General features: G+C 37.5%; 1 protein-coding gene across 1 annotated transcript; it reads right to left on the bottom strand.

The window, feature by feature from the left end:
• Nucleotides 1–1,742: 1,742 nt before the first annotated feature.
• On the bottom strand, nucleotides 1,743–13,351 carry LOC144357845 (peptidase M20 domain-containing protein 2-like). The gene is made up of 6 exons (XM_085502919.1): nucleotides 12,875–13,351; nucleotides 12,594–12,745; nucleotides 12,137–12,279; nucleotides 2,749–2,903; nucleotides 2,295–2,538; nucleotides 1,743–2,148 (listed from the first exon to the last, which is right to left on the bottom strand). Exons 1-6 carry the CDS (start codon nucleotides 13,241–13,243, stop codon nucleotides 2,000–2,002), a joined length of 1,212 nt encoding a protein of 403 aa, XP_085359045.1. The 5' UTR covers nucleotides 13,244–13,351; the 3' UTR covers nucleotides 1,743–1,999.
• Between the last annotated feature and the right edge of the window lie 2,104 nt (nucleotides 13,352–15,455).

Below are 15,455 nucleotides of genomic sequence, written 5' to 3' on the forward strand. Positions count from 1 at the left end.
ACATTCAACTTGTTCGCACACCAACCAAAATGACGATGCACTACGTCAAATTCATCAGGCTGTGAGCAAAATACTCCATATATTTAGTATTTAATTACTGGCTATTCACACTTACTATTCACTGTCAACAAAAATAAAGATAGTCACTCACCAATAATCTAAACCACACTTTATTACTGATTCGAAACAAATTGCACAGATACAGAGACTACAGGGTTAAGTTATGTGCGTCAATATGACTGAATCACTTCCATGTCTTTCAAACAAATCAATTGTTAGTAGCATAACACAATAATAATAGCTTAACCTTGACAGATTACAATACAACCGTACTTTTATCCAATCACGTACAGTGTTACAAATCAATTATCGCGTTACACTTATCGCAATTGTCACTAAAGGGCGTTGGTCAAAAAGGTGACTGTATACAGAGGTTATTTGCAAAGTAAAACAGATATATATTTAATACGATCGTGGTAAATGAATATCTATTAATTGTTTTCCTATGCGCTTTTTTTACATAAAGCATTAAATTATTGTTACATAAATACTAATGATATCTCAATATTCCCAAATTATACACAGTGACAATAATTATATATAGTGTCTTAGAAGTTGAAAGGTTTATGTTTAGCAATATTAAAAAAAATGCAAATATTTTTAGCGTTTTTAAATAAAGAATGAAAAGCTAAACTGCCAAATTGACCATAGGATATGGTAAATCGACGCCACGATATTGTAAATCGATATCAAGATATGGTGAATCTGGATCACGATGTGAAGAACTGACGTGACGATATGGGGAATCAAGAGAAATATATGGCTATGTCGTCAATCATGAATATGATGAATCAACATCACAATATGGTAAATCGACGTCAGTGTGTAAAATCAACATCAGAATATGGCGAATAATCATCAAGTGCATAGTAAATCGCTATCAAGACACGGTGAGTTGACGATATGGTGAATTGGTATTACGACATGATAAATCAGCAATACGATATTGAAAATCGACATCACAATATGGTCAATCGATATCCCGTACACGTTATAGTAAATCGGCATCAAGACATTGCAATCACGATATAGTGAATCGACATCACAATGTGGTGAAAAAACATTACGATATGGTGAATCGATATCACGATATGGTGAATCTACACCACGATATGGTGAATCTACATCACGATATGGTGAATCTACATCACGATATGTTGAATCTACATCACGATATGGTGAATCGATATCACGATATGGTGAATTTACATCACGATATGGTGAATCTACATCACGATATGGTGAATCAATATCACGATATGGTGAATCTACATCACGATATGGTGAATCTACATCACGATATGGTGAATCTACATCACGATATAGTGAATCTACATCACGATATGGTGAATCGATATCACGATATGGTGAATCTACATCACGATATGGTGAATCTACATCACGATATGGTGAATCAATATCACGATATGATGACGTCGTGGTGAATCTATGCCACGATTTGGTGAATCTACATCACAACGTGGTGAATGAACATTCCGATATGATGAATTCACGTCACGATTTGGCGAATCGATACAACGACATGGTGAATCTACATCATGATACTGAAACTCCTCATCACAGTATGGCAATTGAACATAATATTGTGATTGGACATCACGATGTGAAAAATAGACATCATAACGTGACAATACAAACTTCTACATAAGACAGTCATGAAATTCCACGTGAAAATGCAAAGTTATATTTATTTTTTATGTATTTTACATGGCTTAATTTGTTGGGAGACTAGCTCTACGGATGCTCATCACCACTAAATACAGTTTACAGAGAAAAGAAAAAAATAGTAACAGTACAATCCGTAGACGTATTGCTTAGACATTTACCAACAATTTAGTGTTTTATAACTTCATGTATAGATAAATTTAAGTCTTTTCTTCATAGATTACTACTATTTAATATCGACACAATCATACTACTACGTTTGTCTTGACATCCGCTCTATATCCTCCTGAAAGTCCTGTCTGATTTGCTGTATGACGTCCTCGCCACCACATAGCACATCCAACGCTGTTAATGCCAACGCCTTGGCTTGAGTGAGGGTTGGTTCCTGTGCACTGCCCGCACCTGTTGACGAGACAAGACAGACAGTGTTATTTTCTATTGATTTAATACTCTCGTAAGCGAATATTTACCTTTCATTCCCGGAAGATTGTAAAAACATCGCCACAAGAGAGTGTAGCATATCTACCACAATGGTCGCCTATATTTACCTGCGGCCTCAGTGAAACCTCTGGAATGGTTGACACACTGTGTATCCAGCCCATACAAGGGATGGATACCAGGAACTTCGTACGTGACGTCACCCATATCAGTTGATCCGTTAGATGTCGTAGCTGCTTCGGAATCGTCTGCTTCTAACAAAACTCCCAGGTTAGTTGCGTTTTGACAGTAAAGTCTAACCAATGTCCTGTTATGTACAACGTCCTTATACCGACTGTGAACTTTGCACTCCACCTGAAAGTGATAAAAACACGTAATAACAAATATGTAGATTTGTCATAACTGGATATTTTTTTTATTAAAACGCCACAGTCGTGTTCGATGTGGGTCCCATGTGACGTATACAACGCGTATAAGAACAATATGTGTTTGTTTGTTTGTTTGTTGACGATGGATGAGCTTAGGGAAGCACTATCACCGAGAGAGCCATTCATTACAACTTACTTTGCAACCAGTTGCAGTGGCAGCGCCCTCAGCACACGCAGTCGTCTTTTGTACCAGACTCGACAGCTCAGCCACAGTCGGTGTTCGCAGATAGTATTCCAGACGTGTTACCTCCGGAATGATATTTGGTTTTGTTCCTCCGTTTGTGACGATACCTGTGGATTACAAAATAGACATGTATTGAAAATTTAATTCTCATTACCCATCCACGTTAGAACAATGTTCTCTCTTTAGGAACGTTATTTGCAAATAGTATTTAATTATAGCAAATTTTCTTGGGCATAGATTCTATTTAACGGCACTACTATTTCCCTATGTGTGTTTATTCAAATTAACAAATCGCTACAGTTTATGTATCGGTAACTTTTAACGCTACATATAGCACAAATGCACATTGTAAACACCACATATATTACAAAGCTTCATTGTACATGCAACACAATACAAATGTTTATTATAAACGACACATGTAACACAAAGCTATCTGGTAAAGGCAAGACAGGGGATCTCACATAGCAAAACGATATACAAATATGTGTTGTAAACGTAGCACTTAGCACAAAGATACATTTAAGAACGTCACAATTAACACAAGGCATATTGTTAACGCCACATTTAACACAAATTTATATTTTTTATACCACACTCAGTAAAAAGTTTTATTGTAAATGCAACATTTAGTACAAATTCACATTGTAAACACAATTGCTTTGAACGAAGGGGTGTTCACGCTAGGATGAAACGCAACGGTAACCATGCTTACCTTCGACTCTCCATGTTGGTTTCAATTGTTGTCTCATGACGGACACGTTCTGGTAAAACATCACAGCGGCATCAAGAGCGTTGATGCCTTCCCAGGGTGCATAGGCTGCGTGGGCGGCTTTACCAATGAAATCGACATCGAAACTAGATAATAAAATGTGATACGGTTGAACATTTTGGAACATGTTTTGGATAACTTTTTGTATGTTATAAGAGAAACACAGAGCGACAGTTTGTGCATCTACATGTACCTTGTCCTTGCTATCATAGGTTGGTTTGCCACATTCACTTTGTCCATGGGATGTGCCATCATCGCAAAATCGATGTTTTTAAACACACCGGCTTCTATCAGGTCAACTTTCCCGCCGCCATCTTCCTCTGCCGGCGTTCCTAATATAGTGAGCTGAAACATTCGTCAGTCATAATATTCAAGTTACCCGTATGTACAAATTGTTTACACGTTACAGTATAGGATATCACAGAGGCACTGTGAAACGTCATTATTTATCCATTAAATTAATTGCATGTTATACCGTATATATACCTTTCCCATTGGTTTCCCAGCTGCTTCCATGGCTGCTTTGATTCCCAATCCAGCACCAGCTCCACATTCCGCTATTAAATTATGACCACATGCATGTCCAATTTCAGGTAATGCATCATATTCACATATCACACATACATTCAAACCATCTTCATTACCATAAGTAGCTCGGAATGCAGTGTCCAGATGATAATTTCTTTCAACCACAAACCCCCGTTTTTCGAAGAACTCGGTGAGGGTTCTGTGAGCGAAATGTTCCTTGTAGTTCAGTTCTGGGTGGGTCCATATTTCGTGGCTTAGAGAAGCCAAGTCTGATGCCGCTGCATCAATTGATTCAATTGCTTTCTGTTTCAACTGGCTGATCTCCATAATGTTTGCACTATACGGTTGTGATTATATTCACTTATAATTGAGAATATATAAGGTACAATGTATCACGGATCTTGGCTGCAATAAGGAAAAATACAATATAACCGACTAAATGTTATTTGATTGTGGACAGTAAATCCCCTTACAAAACTATTATTCCACTGATTGCGATTGTGATTGGACGATATATTTGTAACTCCCCTAAGCTTAGTACTGTAGACTGACGAGTGTAATAAATACTGGTATGGGGAACACACTAAAATGCGTTCTGCGTTTACGACACACGCTGAATGACCCTAAAACGACCCATATACTAATCAAACCACGGTTGTGATTATATTTACTTATAATTGAGAATATATAAGGTAAAATCTACCCATCGTGGCCATTCCAGGATGTAATCTCATTCTTACAATTAAATAAATACAACATTAGTATATTAGGTCCATTTTATATGATATTTCAATCGTGTGCATGCAATCGCAAAACTTAATATATTGCCAAATATTTTGATTTCAATTATTTCCATGAGATAACAAATTTAGTATTTTTTGGCAAATTTTTAATTCACTATCAGTATCAGTGTGTTTAAATTTCCGCGAATTAACATTATGGCATTTTACGTCTGTCAAATAACGGCCAAATAAATACGTGGAATCATTAATTACTAAGGACCTGGCGTAGAATTGGAAATTACTTCAAATAAACAAATGTCCAATTCGGGAACAAGATAATAGTATATTTGGTTATTGATGAAATAGTAGGACGCCACTAGCAAGTGCGTCATGTTTCTTTCATGAAGTTGACGCTGATTGTGCACAAAGGAAGCCGCTCATCCCGCCATTGGATGGCGGCACATCGTGTATGTGGTGTTTACAAAGGATGAGGAGATAATCCATGGTAAATCGTAACCAATAATAAAATGATCGGTTGTCCAACTGTGGGTGTGTCTTTTATTTGTGTGCTAAATGTGCAACACCAAAGTTCCGCTATTTATTTTTCATGGTTGTTCGGCCATAGTCGTCTGCACCAGTATCGCGAGTTCTAAGTTTGGTTTACTATGTTGGTCGCTCGACACCATATTCACCGCCACCCTCTCGGCACCGACGCCCAACTCGGCGTGTTGGGGAAGAAATCTACTTGCCATGCCACCTCGATACCTCTTCCCGGAAACATGCTTTCCAATACGAGACTGATTTCTCGGCCATTTAAAATCATATTCTGGACAAGATTTGTATCAATTAAATGGTTGGCTTCCATTGCTGCTCCAAATTATTCAGAAAATTCATTTTAAGGCCACTTTACAGCGGTTTTCACACAGACACCAGTTAATTCCGTTATCCAATTGCTGAAGCAATTTTGCATCGACCAGACACGCCCCTATACAGATGACAGGATTTGATAGGATCGGCCAGTGCGCATGCGTATAAAACAGCTGGTACTAATATCCTAATTTCCTAATAACTTATTTTGCACTCGTACAATGCAAAATACATATTTGATTAGGTTGGTTGGCCATCAATTACCATCCTATGGCACCCAATTCATATATCACCAATACCATAGTACAGATTTATGTTAACAGCGAGTCAAAAATAAGACTAATATACTAAATTTTTATTTAATTAATTGTAAAGATGAAATTACATTGTGAAATGGCCACGATGTACCACGGATCCTGGCTGCAATAAGGAAAAATACAATATAACCGACTAAATGTTATTTGATTGTGGACAGTAAATCCCTACTGCAAAAATATAACTCAAGTGATCGTGATTGGACGATATAATACGTACTTCCCCTAAGCTTAGTATGTAGGCAGTGAAATATATACTGATATGGGGGACACACTAAAATGTGTTCTGCGTTTACGACACACGCTGAATGACCCTAAAACGAATCAAAAACGACCCAAATGAACCTAAACGATCTATCAACAATTTTGAAAGAATGCATTGAGTTGGTGAGGGCGCTGTTAATATTGGTCAAAAGCGCTGTCCCCAAATAAATAAACAATGACACATACTATATAAAAGCAAATAATAATAATAAAAACATTTCTGATATGATAAAATAAAATAAATTATGATTAAATATAAATAAATAAATAAATAAATAAATAAATAAAACGGTATTACAAATTAATGCTGTTACTTAGTGAATGAAACTGCTAATATTTACAAGCAACACATAATGAAGTAAAAATAGACAGATAAATTGATTAATTAAATGTTGTCAAAGTGTTGTGATTGGTCAAATGTTATCATGAGGGTGAATCGCTGCTAATTGATTGGCCAGTAGGAAATTAGGGGGGTGTTTATCTGAAATAATATTAGTATGACGGAATCGGGACTGCGGGTCAAGGTATTTGTGTAGTTCATGTTGGATGACAGTTGCGAATGCTCCCTACAGAGAACAGGTTAAGAAACCGACAGAATACCTTACACATGGATTATTAAAGCGGGGGAGTCGTCACCTGCGCATGCGTCAGATAGTCATAGCGTGTCATTGTTTACAAACAAGCGTTTACCCATGAGCCATTGCGTTTTAGCGTGCGTTGTTATCGTCGCTTGGGACTCGCGCGTGAAGAAATGAAATAATATACATATTTTTATACACAAAGAAAAGAAAACGTTTACCATGCACTGCCGAAAGGATATTAGTATGTACAATCGTACATGGACAAGTCCAAAGGTCAATCATTCAATGTCGGCGATGTTCTCGTTCAGTTATTCGATGGCGGAACAAATGTTGCAAGCTATTTCAAGCTAATAAGCGCACACTGACTCGTGATACCCTCATTTTAATCAGTGACATGCCTGGCGATATTGTTTTGATTTTATCCAGCACAATCACATAACTTGTGAGTTGAATAACGAGTACACGTACATGATTCTTTGTTATAACCCTAGTCGTCGGGTTTCTAATGTTAGTGCAGTGCACCAGATCGGCCCAGAGTGGTACTGTACGTACATGCAATACTTCTTTGGTCATACGTTTGTCGATGCCTGGGGATGGGGTGTACAGAATATTTTAAATGACAAGTCGATCAGTTCATACACTTACCTACTCCTGCTGAAAGTTCAACACGATCTTTTACCACTACCAGAGCAGAATAAACAATTGCACTAAATGTCAAGGTTAATTCGTATATGCAGGTTGGTATAAATAGATTGTACAGGAGAACTGATGATGGATGTAAACAATAACTGCCTCAGCACAAAGACGTATGCGTAATGCAAGGGAATGAATGTAAAGGGAAATGTATTGTAGTGTATTGAGACATTGTGGAATATCGAAATATGAATGATAAACAGCAAGTGATATTTCCAGAGATATAGTTGATACTGAAGCAAAGGAGTGGCCTATTAATCCATGAAACATACTCACACATATCCGTACATATCACCATGTCTTATTGTGTATGGGGCAATGCTGTCGTGTACACAATCATAACAACTGGAAATGGTTTCAGAACAGAAAACTGTTTTATCATTGTAAATAATTATGAACAATAAAAACTGAAATTTAGAAAAAAACTATGAACAACTTGAATAAATAATGAAAATCCGTGATTTGCTGTACAGTTTCCAGAAAATTATCACAAGTCTCAGAAGTATCGGGGCAGCCAATTTGCAAACTCGCTAGCGAATTGGCTAACTGCCTGGGTTTTGACTAAACAGTAGGGTTTCGAATCTCGCTGGCGCCGTCTTGTATTGTGACAACACATCCTCAATAATAAATCTATCTCAACTACTGTATACATTTATCAAACTCACATAAGCTTTTAATTTCTTTTTGAATCTAGACCTGCCCTCTTAAATCTTATCGCTTGGTTTGTTCGTTTGTAGGGAATCTACTCAAATACATAAGAAATGTTGTTATTAACTTTTGCTATCTGGCAACGAACAGTCATTGAAAACATTGTTGTTGTTATTGCCACGAGATCCAGATCTTAATCACCCTGGTCTCTTATCGATTGGTTTCCCTCCCGGACATTAAGACCTGGTGATTCGGCAACACGATATGGTATATATACGTGACAATTTAGTAAATCAACATCACGATATGGTAAATTGACACCAAAATACAGTAAATCGACGTCACGATATGGTAAATCGACATCAAGATATAATCTCAGACTAGTAATACAACAGACTAGCAACGCGGCGTTTTCTTTTGAAGTAATGCGTGCCACGTTTGTTTAGGTTATCAGTTCTTATCGTACCGAGTAAACGTTGCTGGGCAACAACATTTTCATTATATTTCACAAAATAACGCGAGATCTATTCATATTACAATCAACTATCGCGATGCATCGCGAGACATAAAGACAGGAAGTGACATAGACGACAGGAGCTGTCAGTGAACTTCGAAAATGGCATTTACGGAAAAATTTGGCGAATCTGAAGACGATAATTACGAGTGGGAAGCTATTTTAGGAGAACATTTTGACGAAGATAATGACAATTTCTCTGTAGAACTTTGCAACCCCTGATCGATCTCGTGTTTTTCATTTCCTGAAATTAGGAATAAAAAGAAATATACTGGGCTATTTTTATACAAAACTATGACGGAAGTCAAACAAAATCAGTGAAACTCGAAATAGCAACAATACTGACACACAATAGAAAATTGAAACAGTCACTGAACAACGCGTAGATCGCGTACTATGAAGTCGAACGCGACAACAATAACACACCTCCAGTTTTTACCGTTACTGGATCACGCTGATACGCTGAGAGAGATATGTACATGGCACTAGCTATCTCATGTTTCGGCATCCAAGAACACGAAAACAAAACGGGTAACACACAAAGAAGTATGATCGTTCAAAACGCAGCGATAAGATCTCTCCGAAAAAATATCGGAAACCGCAAAATCCGCGACAGCGAGAAATATCGTTTCAAAGTTGCTCATTATATATTCATAAACTATTTGAGGTAAACACCAAGACATTCAGTTACTTGTAACTCCCCTGATTCTTGGTCGATTCTTAAAATTCTTACACAGCTGCAAAGGTCAAAATGTCCAGAACGCATCTCCTGTTTTTTTTTAAATATATCCGGATCCGTTTTACGAAGAAATACGCAATTTCCGAAGGAGCGCGAAGTGTGCAGAATATCCAGTGCTCGGTAAACTTCGACGGTGTCTATGCCAATGCTACAGAGCGTGGCACGCATAGCATATACAATTAAGGTAGCAGGATAGTTTTTTTGCATGAAAAATGTAAACACTTATAATCCGAATAAATTTTACAAGAAACCATACAATCTATATATGTTTTTAACACCTTAAACAATATGCGTTGCGAGTCTGTTGTATTACTAGTCTGAGATATAATAAATCGATATGACAATATGGCCAATGAACATTATACAAATGTTCACCCTAAGAGAGGACATACAGGTGGACATACGTTTTTAGCGACCCGAAGAGCTAATTGTCAGTTGAGGCGAAGCCGAGGTTGACAATGGCCTCTGAAGGTCTCTAAAACTGTATGTCCACCGCTGTTGGTGGTGAACATTTGTATTATTATACCGAATAAATCTTAAAATGGAATTTGTAGCACTTAATCATGGCAATCTTACAAGTCATTCTCGTAGAGCTGAATGCATGTATGAACACAAATACAAGTTGAAAATGTTCAAGAGCAGTGATTTAATTCTTCTGCAGCTATTTTATTTTGAAATTATCGTTGTATTGATAAATCTAATTTCAGCAGCTCAGCCTGACGAAGAATTGATTTTTGCAGCAACATTCGGCGCCATCATGTGTGCGACTATACGATACACTGCGTTCCAGTTTGCATTAGAACACTGAAACGAGCTGCACACTGCTTGAGTATATGTTTATATCAACACCATTCTCTTTCAACAAGTACACTGTACATAATATTGATATATGCAGTCAAAACCCGCAAAATACGTAACAAAATCCAACAAAACGGTGCCGTCACAAGTTAGTCCACGTTTGAACGTAACGATGTGGTACACAGATAATACAAACTTCTACATAAGACAGTCATGAAATTCCACGTGAATACATAAAGTGAAAATAGTGCGGTAAAGAGTAATTCAGATATTTTTGTTTTATCATATTTATTGTGTATGTATTTTAAATGGCTTATTTTGTTGGGCGACGAGCGCTATACTCATCACCACTAAATACAGTATACAGAGAAGTGAATAACAATATAATCCGTAGAAGAATTGCTTAGACATTTACCAACAATTTAGTGTTTTTAACATTTTTTACCAATAAATTTATGTCTTTTCTAGATGGAAGTATCTTGATAGATTATTACTATTTAATGTCGACACAATCATACTACTACGTTTGTTTTGACATCCGCTCCATATCCTCCTGAAAGTCCTGTCTGATTTTCTGTATAACGTCCTCGCCGCCACATAGCACATCCAACGCTGTTAATGCCAACGCCTTGGCTTGAGTGAGGGTTGGTTCCTGTGCACTGCCCGCACCTGTTCACGAGACAAGACAGACAGTGTTATTTTCTATTGATTTAATACTCTCGTAAGCGAATATTTACCTTTCATTCCCGGAAGATTGTAAAAACATCGCCACAAGAGAGTGTAGCATATCTACCACAATGGTCGCCTATATTTACCTGCGGCCTCCGTGAAACCTCTGGAATGGTTGACACACTGTGTATCCAGCCCATACAAGGGATGGATACCAGGAACTTCGTACGTGACGTCACCCATATCAGTTGATCCGTTAGATGTCGTAGCTGCTTCGGAATCGTCTGCTTAAGTTCTAACAAAACTCCCAGGTTAGTGGCGTTTTGACAGTAAAGTCTAACCAATGTCCTGTTATGTACAACGTCCTTATACCGACTGTGAACTTTGCACTCCACCTGAAAGTGATAAAAACACGTAATAACAAATATGTAGATTTGTCATAACTGGATATTTTTTTTATTAAAACGCCACAGTCGTGTTCGATGTGGGTCCCATGTGACGTATACAACGCGTATAAGAACAATATGTGTTTGTTTGTTTGTTTGTTGACGATGGATGAGCTTAGGGAAGCACTATCACCGAGAGAGCCATTCATTACAACTTACTTTGCAACCAGTTGCAGTGGCAGCGCCCTCAGCACACGCAGTCGTCTTTTGTACGAGACTCGACAGCTCAGCCACAGTCGGTGTTCGCAGATAGTATTCCAGACGTGTTACCTCCGGAATGATATTTGGTTTTGTTCCCCCGTTTGTGACGATACCTGTGGATTTAAAAAATATACATGTATTGAAAATTTAATTCTCATTTTCGATCCACTTTAGAAAAGTGTTCTCGATTTAGGAACGTTATTTGCATATAGTATTCAATTATAGCAAATTTTGTATTACATTTTCTTGGGCATAGATTCTATTTAACGGCACTACTATTTCCTTATGTGTGTTTATTCAAATTAACAAATCGCTACAGTTTATGTATCGGTAACTTTTAACGCCACATATAGCACAAATGCATATTGTAAACACCACACATATTACAAAGCTTTATCATAAACGCAACACTTAATACAAATGTGTATTGTAAACGACACATTTAACACAATGTATATTTTTATACCACACTCAGTAAAAAGTGTTATTGTAAATGCAACATTTAGTACAAATTCACATTGTAAACACACTTTGAACGAAGGGGTGTTCACGCTAGGAGGAAAAGCAACGGCAACCAAGCTTACCTTCAACCCTCCATGTTGGTTTCAATTGTTGTCTCATGACGGACATGTTCTGGTAGAACAACACAGCGGCATCCAGAGCGTTGATGCCTTCCCAGGGTGCATAGGCTGCGTGGGCGGCTTTACCAAAGAAATCGACATCGAAACTAAGAAATGTGTTACGGTTGAACATTGAATTAGAATCAGGATACAATGTACCAACTTTGCGTAAAAACTGGACACACAATTTGGTATCTTTTTTCTGAAAAAGCATTGTCACGCATTTTGGTGTCAACGTCATACTGGGTTAATTTGAATGTAGAAATGCAACAGGAACAGGCATTAATTTCGGTGTAGTTGATCCTCGCTGTGTAGATAGCGTTTACAAACACATTACAATCTGCCTGTTTGGGGGTAACTTCATGTGTGTTATAAATACAGCGCGACATTCGAACAAATATGCTTGCTTATCTACGTGTACCTTATACATGCTATCATAGGTTGGTTTGCCACATTCACTTTGTCCATGGGATGCGCCATCATCGCAAAATCGATGTTTTTAAACACACCGGCTTCTATCAGGTCAACTTTCCCGCCGCCATCTTCCTCTGCCGGCGTTCCTAATATAGTGAGCTGAAACATTCGTCAGTCATAATATTCAAGTTACCGTATGTACAAATTGTTTACATGTTACAGTATAGGATATCACAGAGGCACTGTGAAACGCCATTATTTATCCATTAAATTAATTGCATGTTATACCTTTCCCATTGGTTTCCCAGCTGCTTCCATGGCTGCTTTGATTCCTAACCCAGCACCAGCTCCACATTCCGCTATTAAATTATGACCACATGCATGTCCAATTTCAGGTAATGCATCATATTCACATATCACGCATACATTCAAACCATCTTCATTACCATAAGTAGCTCGGAATGCGGTGTCCAGGTGATAATTTCTTTCAACCACAAACCCCCGTTTTTCGAAGAACTCGGTGAGGGTTCTATGAGCGAAATGTTCCTTGTAGTTCAGTTCTGGGTGGGTCCATATTTCGTGGCTTAGAGAAGCCAAGTCTGATGCCGCCGCATCAATTGATTCAATTGCTTTCTGTTTCAACTGGCTGATCTCCATAATGTCTGCACTATACGGTTGTGATTATATTCACTTATAATTGAGAATATATAAGGTACAATGTATCACGAATCCTGGCTGCAATAAGGAAAAATACAATATAACCAACTAAATGTTATTTGATTGTGGTCAGTAAATCCCTACTGCAAAAATATAACTCAAGTGATCGTGATTGGACGATATAATACGTACTCCCCCTAAGCTTAGTATGTAGGCAGTGAAATATATACTGGTATGGGAGACACACTAAAATGTGTTTTGCGTTTACGAAACACGCTGAATGACCCTAAAACGACCCAAATGAATTAAAACGATCCATATTCTGTGACCAATCGAATCAAACCACTATCAGCAATTTTGAAAGAATGCATTGAATTGGTGAAGCGTTTTCCCCAAATAAATAAATAATGACACATAATAAAAGCAAATAATAATAATAATAATAATAATAATAATTGGACTATTAAGTAAATCCAAGAAACGAAATGATATACATATTTTTATACACAAAGAAAAGAAAACGCTTCCCACGCATTGCAGAAAGCATATTTGTATGTGCAATCGCACAAGTCCAAAGGTCAATCATACAGTGTCGGCGATGTTCTCGTTCACTAGTATTCGATGGCGGAACAAATGTCGAGTCTCTGTGATTCAAGCTAATATTGCAAGCTATTTCAAGCTAAGAAGCGCACATTGACTCGGGAAACCATCATTTTAATCATTGACATGGCTGGCGTAATTGTCTTCATTTTATCCAGCACAATCACATAACATGTGAGTTGAATAACGAGTACACGTACATGCTTCTTTGTTATAGCCCTTGTCAGGTTTCTAATATTAGTGCAACACATTTTAACTACTAGCCATCATTTCATGGTTGTAAGCTACGGATCTTTGTTATTTCTGATCGTTTGTCGATGCCTCTGGGTGTGGGGGGGGGGCTGTACCTAATCTTGTAAATGGCAACTTAGAACTCGATCAGTTTATAAACTTACCTACTCCTGCTGAAATTTCAACACGACTTCTCTAACCATAGCACATAATGCCAAGGTCAATTCGTGCACGTAGCGAGGTTGAGATAAATAGATTGTATGCAAAAAGCCTTTGACAGCCCAGAGTGGAATTATATAATCCAATGTCTAGAAATATTTAAAGGGCGACAGTCGTCGCACCACGTCCTGTTCGATATGGGACTCATAGCGACGTATACAACGCGTGTAAAATACATTGTTTATTTACATGAAATTCGAACACGACGACTACCGCGCTTTAATTTTAGTCCTTCCCTCCAACGTTGGGTCTCAGACTAGTAATAATTGCATTACTAGTCTGAGGTTAGGTCCAACGCTTTTATACAGATTCGGTGAGTTGTGTAATGAACAGGGGTGGATCAACTAGATTTGCACTGGTTTCAGGGCTAAAGGTCAATTATGACAAAACTGAAGCAATTTGGTTGGGCAGATGGCGCTTCCGTCGGGACAGACCGTTCGGGGTGAAATGGCCTATGTCTCCTATCAAAATTGTGGGGGTCTTCTTTTCCTATGATGCTAAAGCAGCATATGAAATGAACATAAATATACCAATAAAGTGTTTAAATAGTGTGTTGCAATGCTGGTCTAGACGTAGTTTGACAATTATTGGCAGAACTCAGATTATTAAAACTTTTGTTATTCCAAAATTACTATTTATTTTCAACCATATTACAATTCTACAACGGGATATTAAACTCATAAATACTAAAATATATACATTCATATGGCAAGGACACGATAGAGTAGCACGCAGCACACTGATAGGAGACATAGGCCAAGGAGGTTTGGGTATGATTGATATATATACATGCAATGCAAAAAGCCATTAATGTTAGGTGCGTAAAACGATACCTATCTCCTAAATTTCACCCTTGAAAATTATTTGTTACCAATTACCTGGAATATGTGGAATAAGATTTCATTTTTAAATGTAATTTTTCAGTTGACTTACTCAATGTTAAACTCCCATCATTCTATTACACTTTACTAAAACAGTGGAGTGAAGTTGGGCCTAATAAAAACATCTCACATGAATATGAAATCATATGGAATAACAAAAATATCCTCATTCAAGATAAAAGTATCTTTCACAGAGCGTTTTTAATGCAGGAATAATTTATATTGCAGATATATTTGACACAAATGGGAAAATTAAAAATTGGGCTAATCTCCAAGTACTA

This window comes from Saccoglossus kowalevskii, chromosome 8 (genome assembly GCF_978046115.1).
Source record: "Saccoglossus kowalevskii chromosome 8, keSacKowa6.1, whole genome shotgun sequence".
NCBI lineage: Eukaryota > Metazoa > Hemichordata > Enteropneusta > Harrimaniidae > Saccoglossus > Saccoglossus kowalevskii.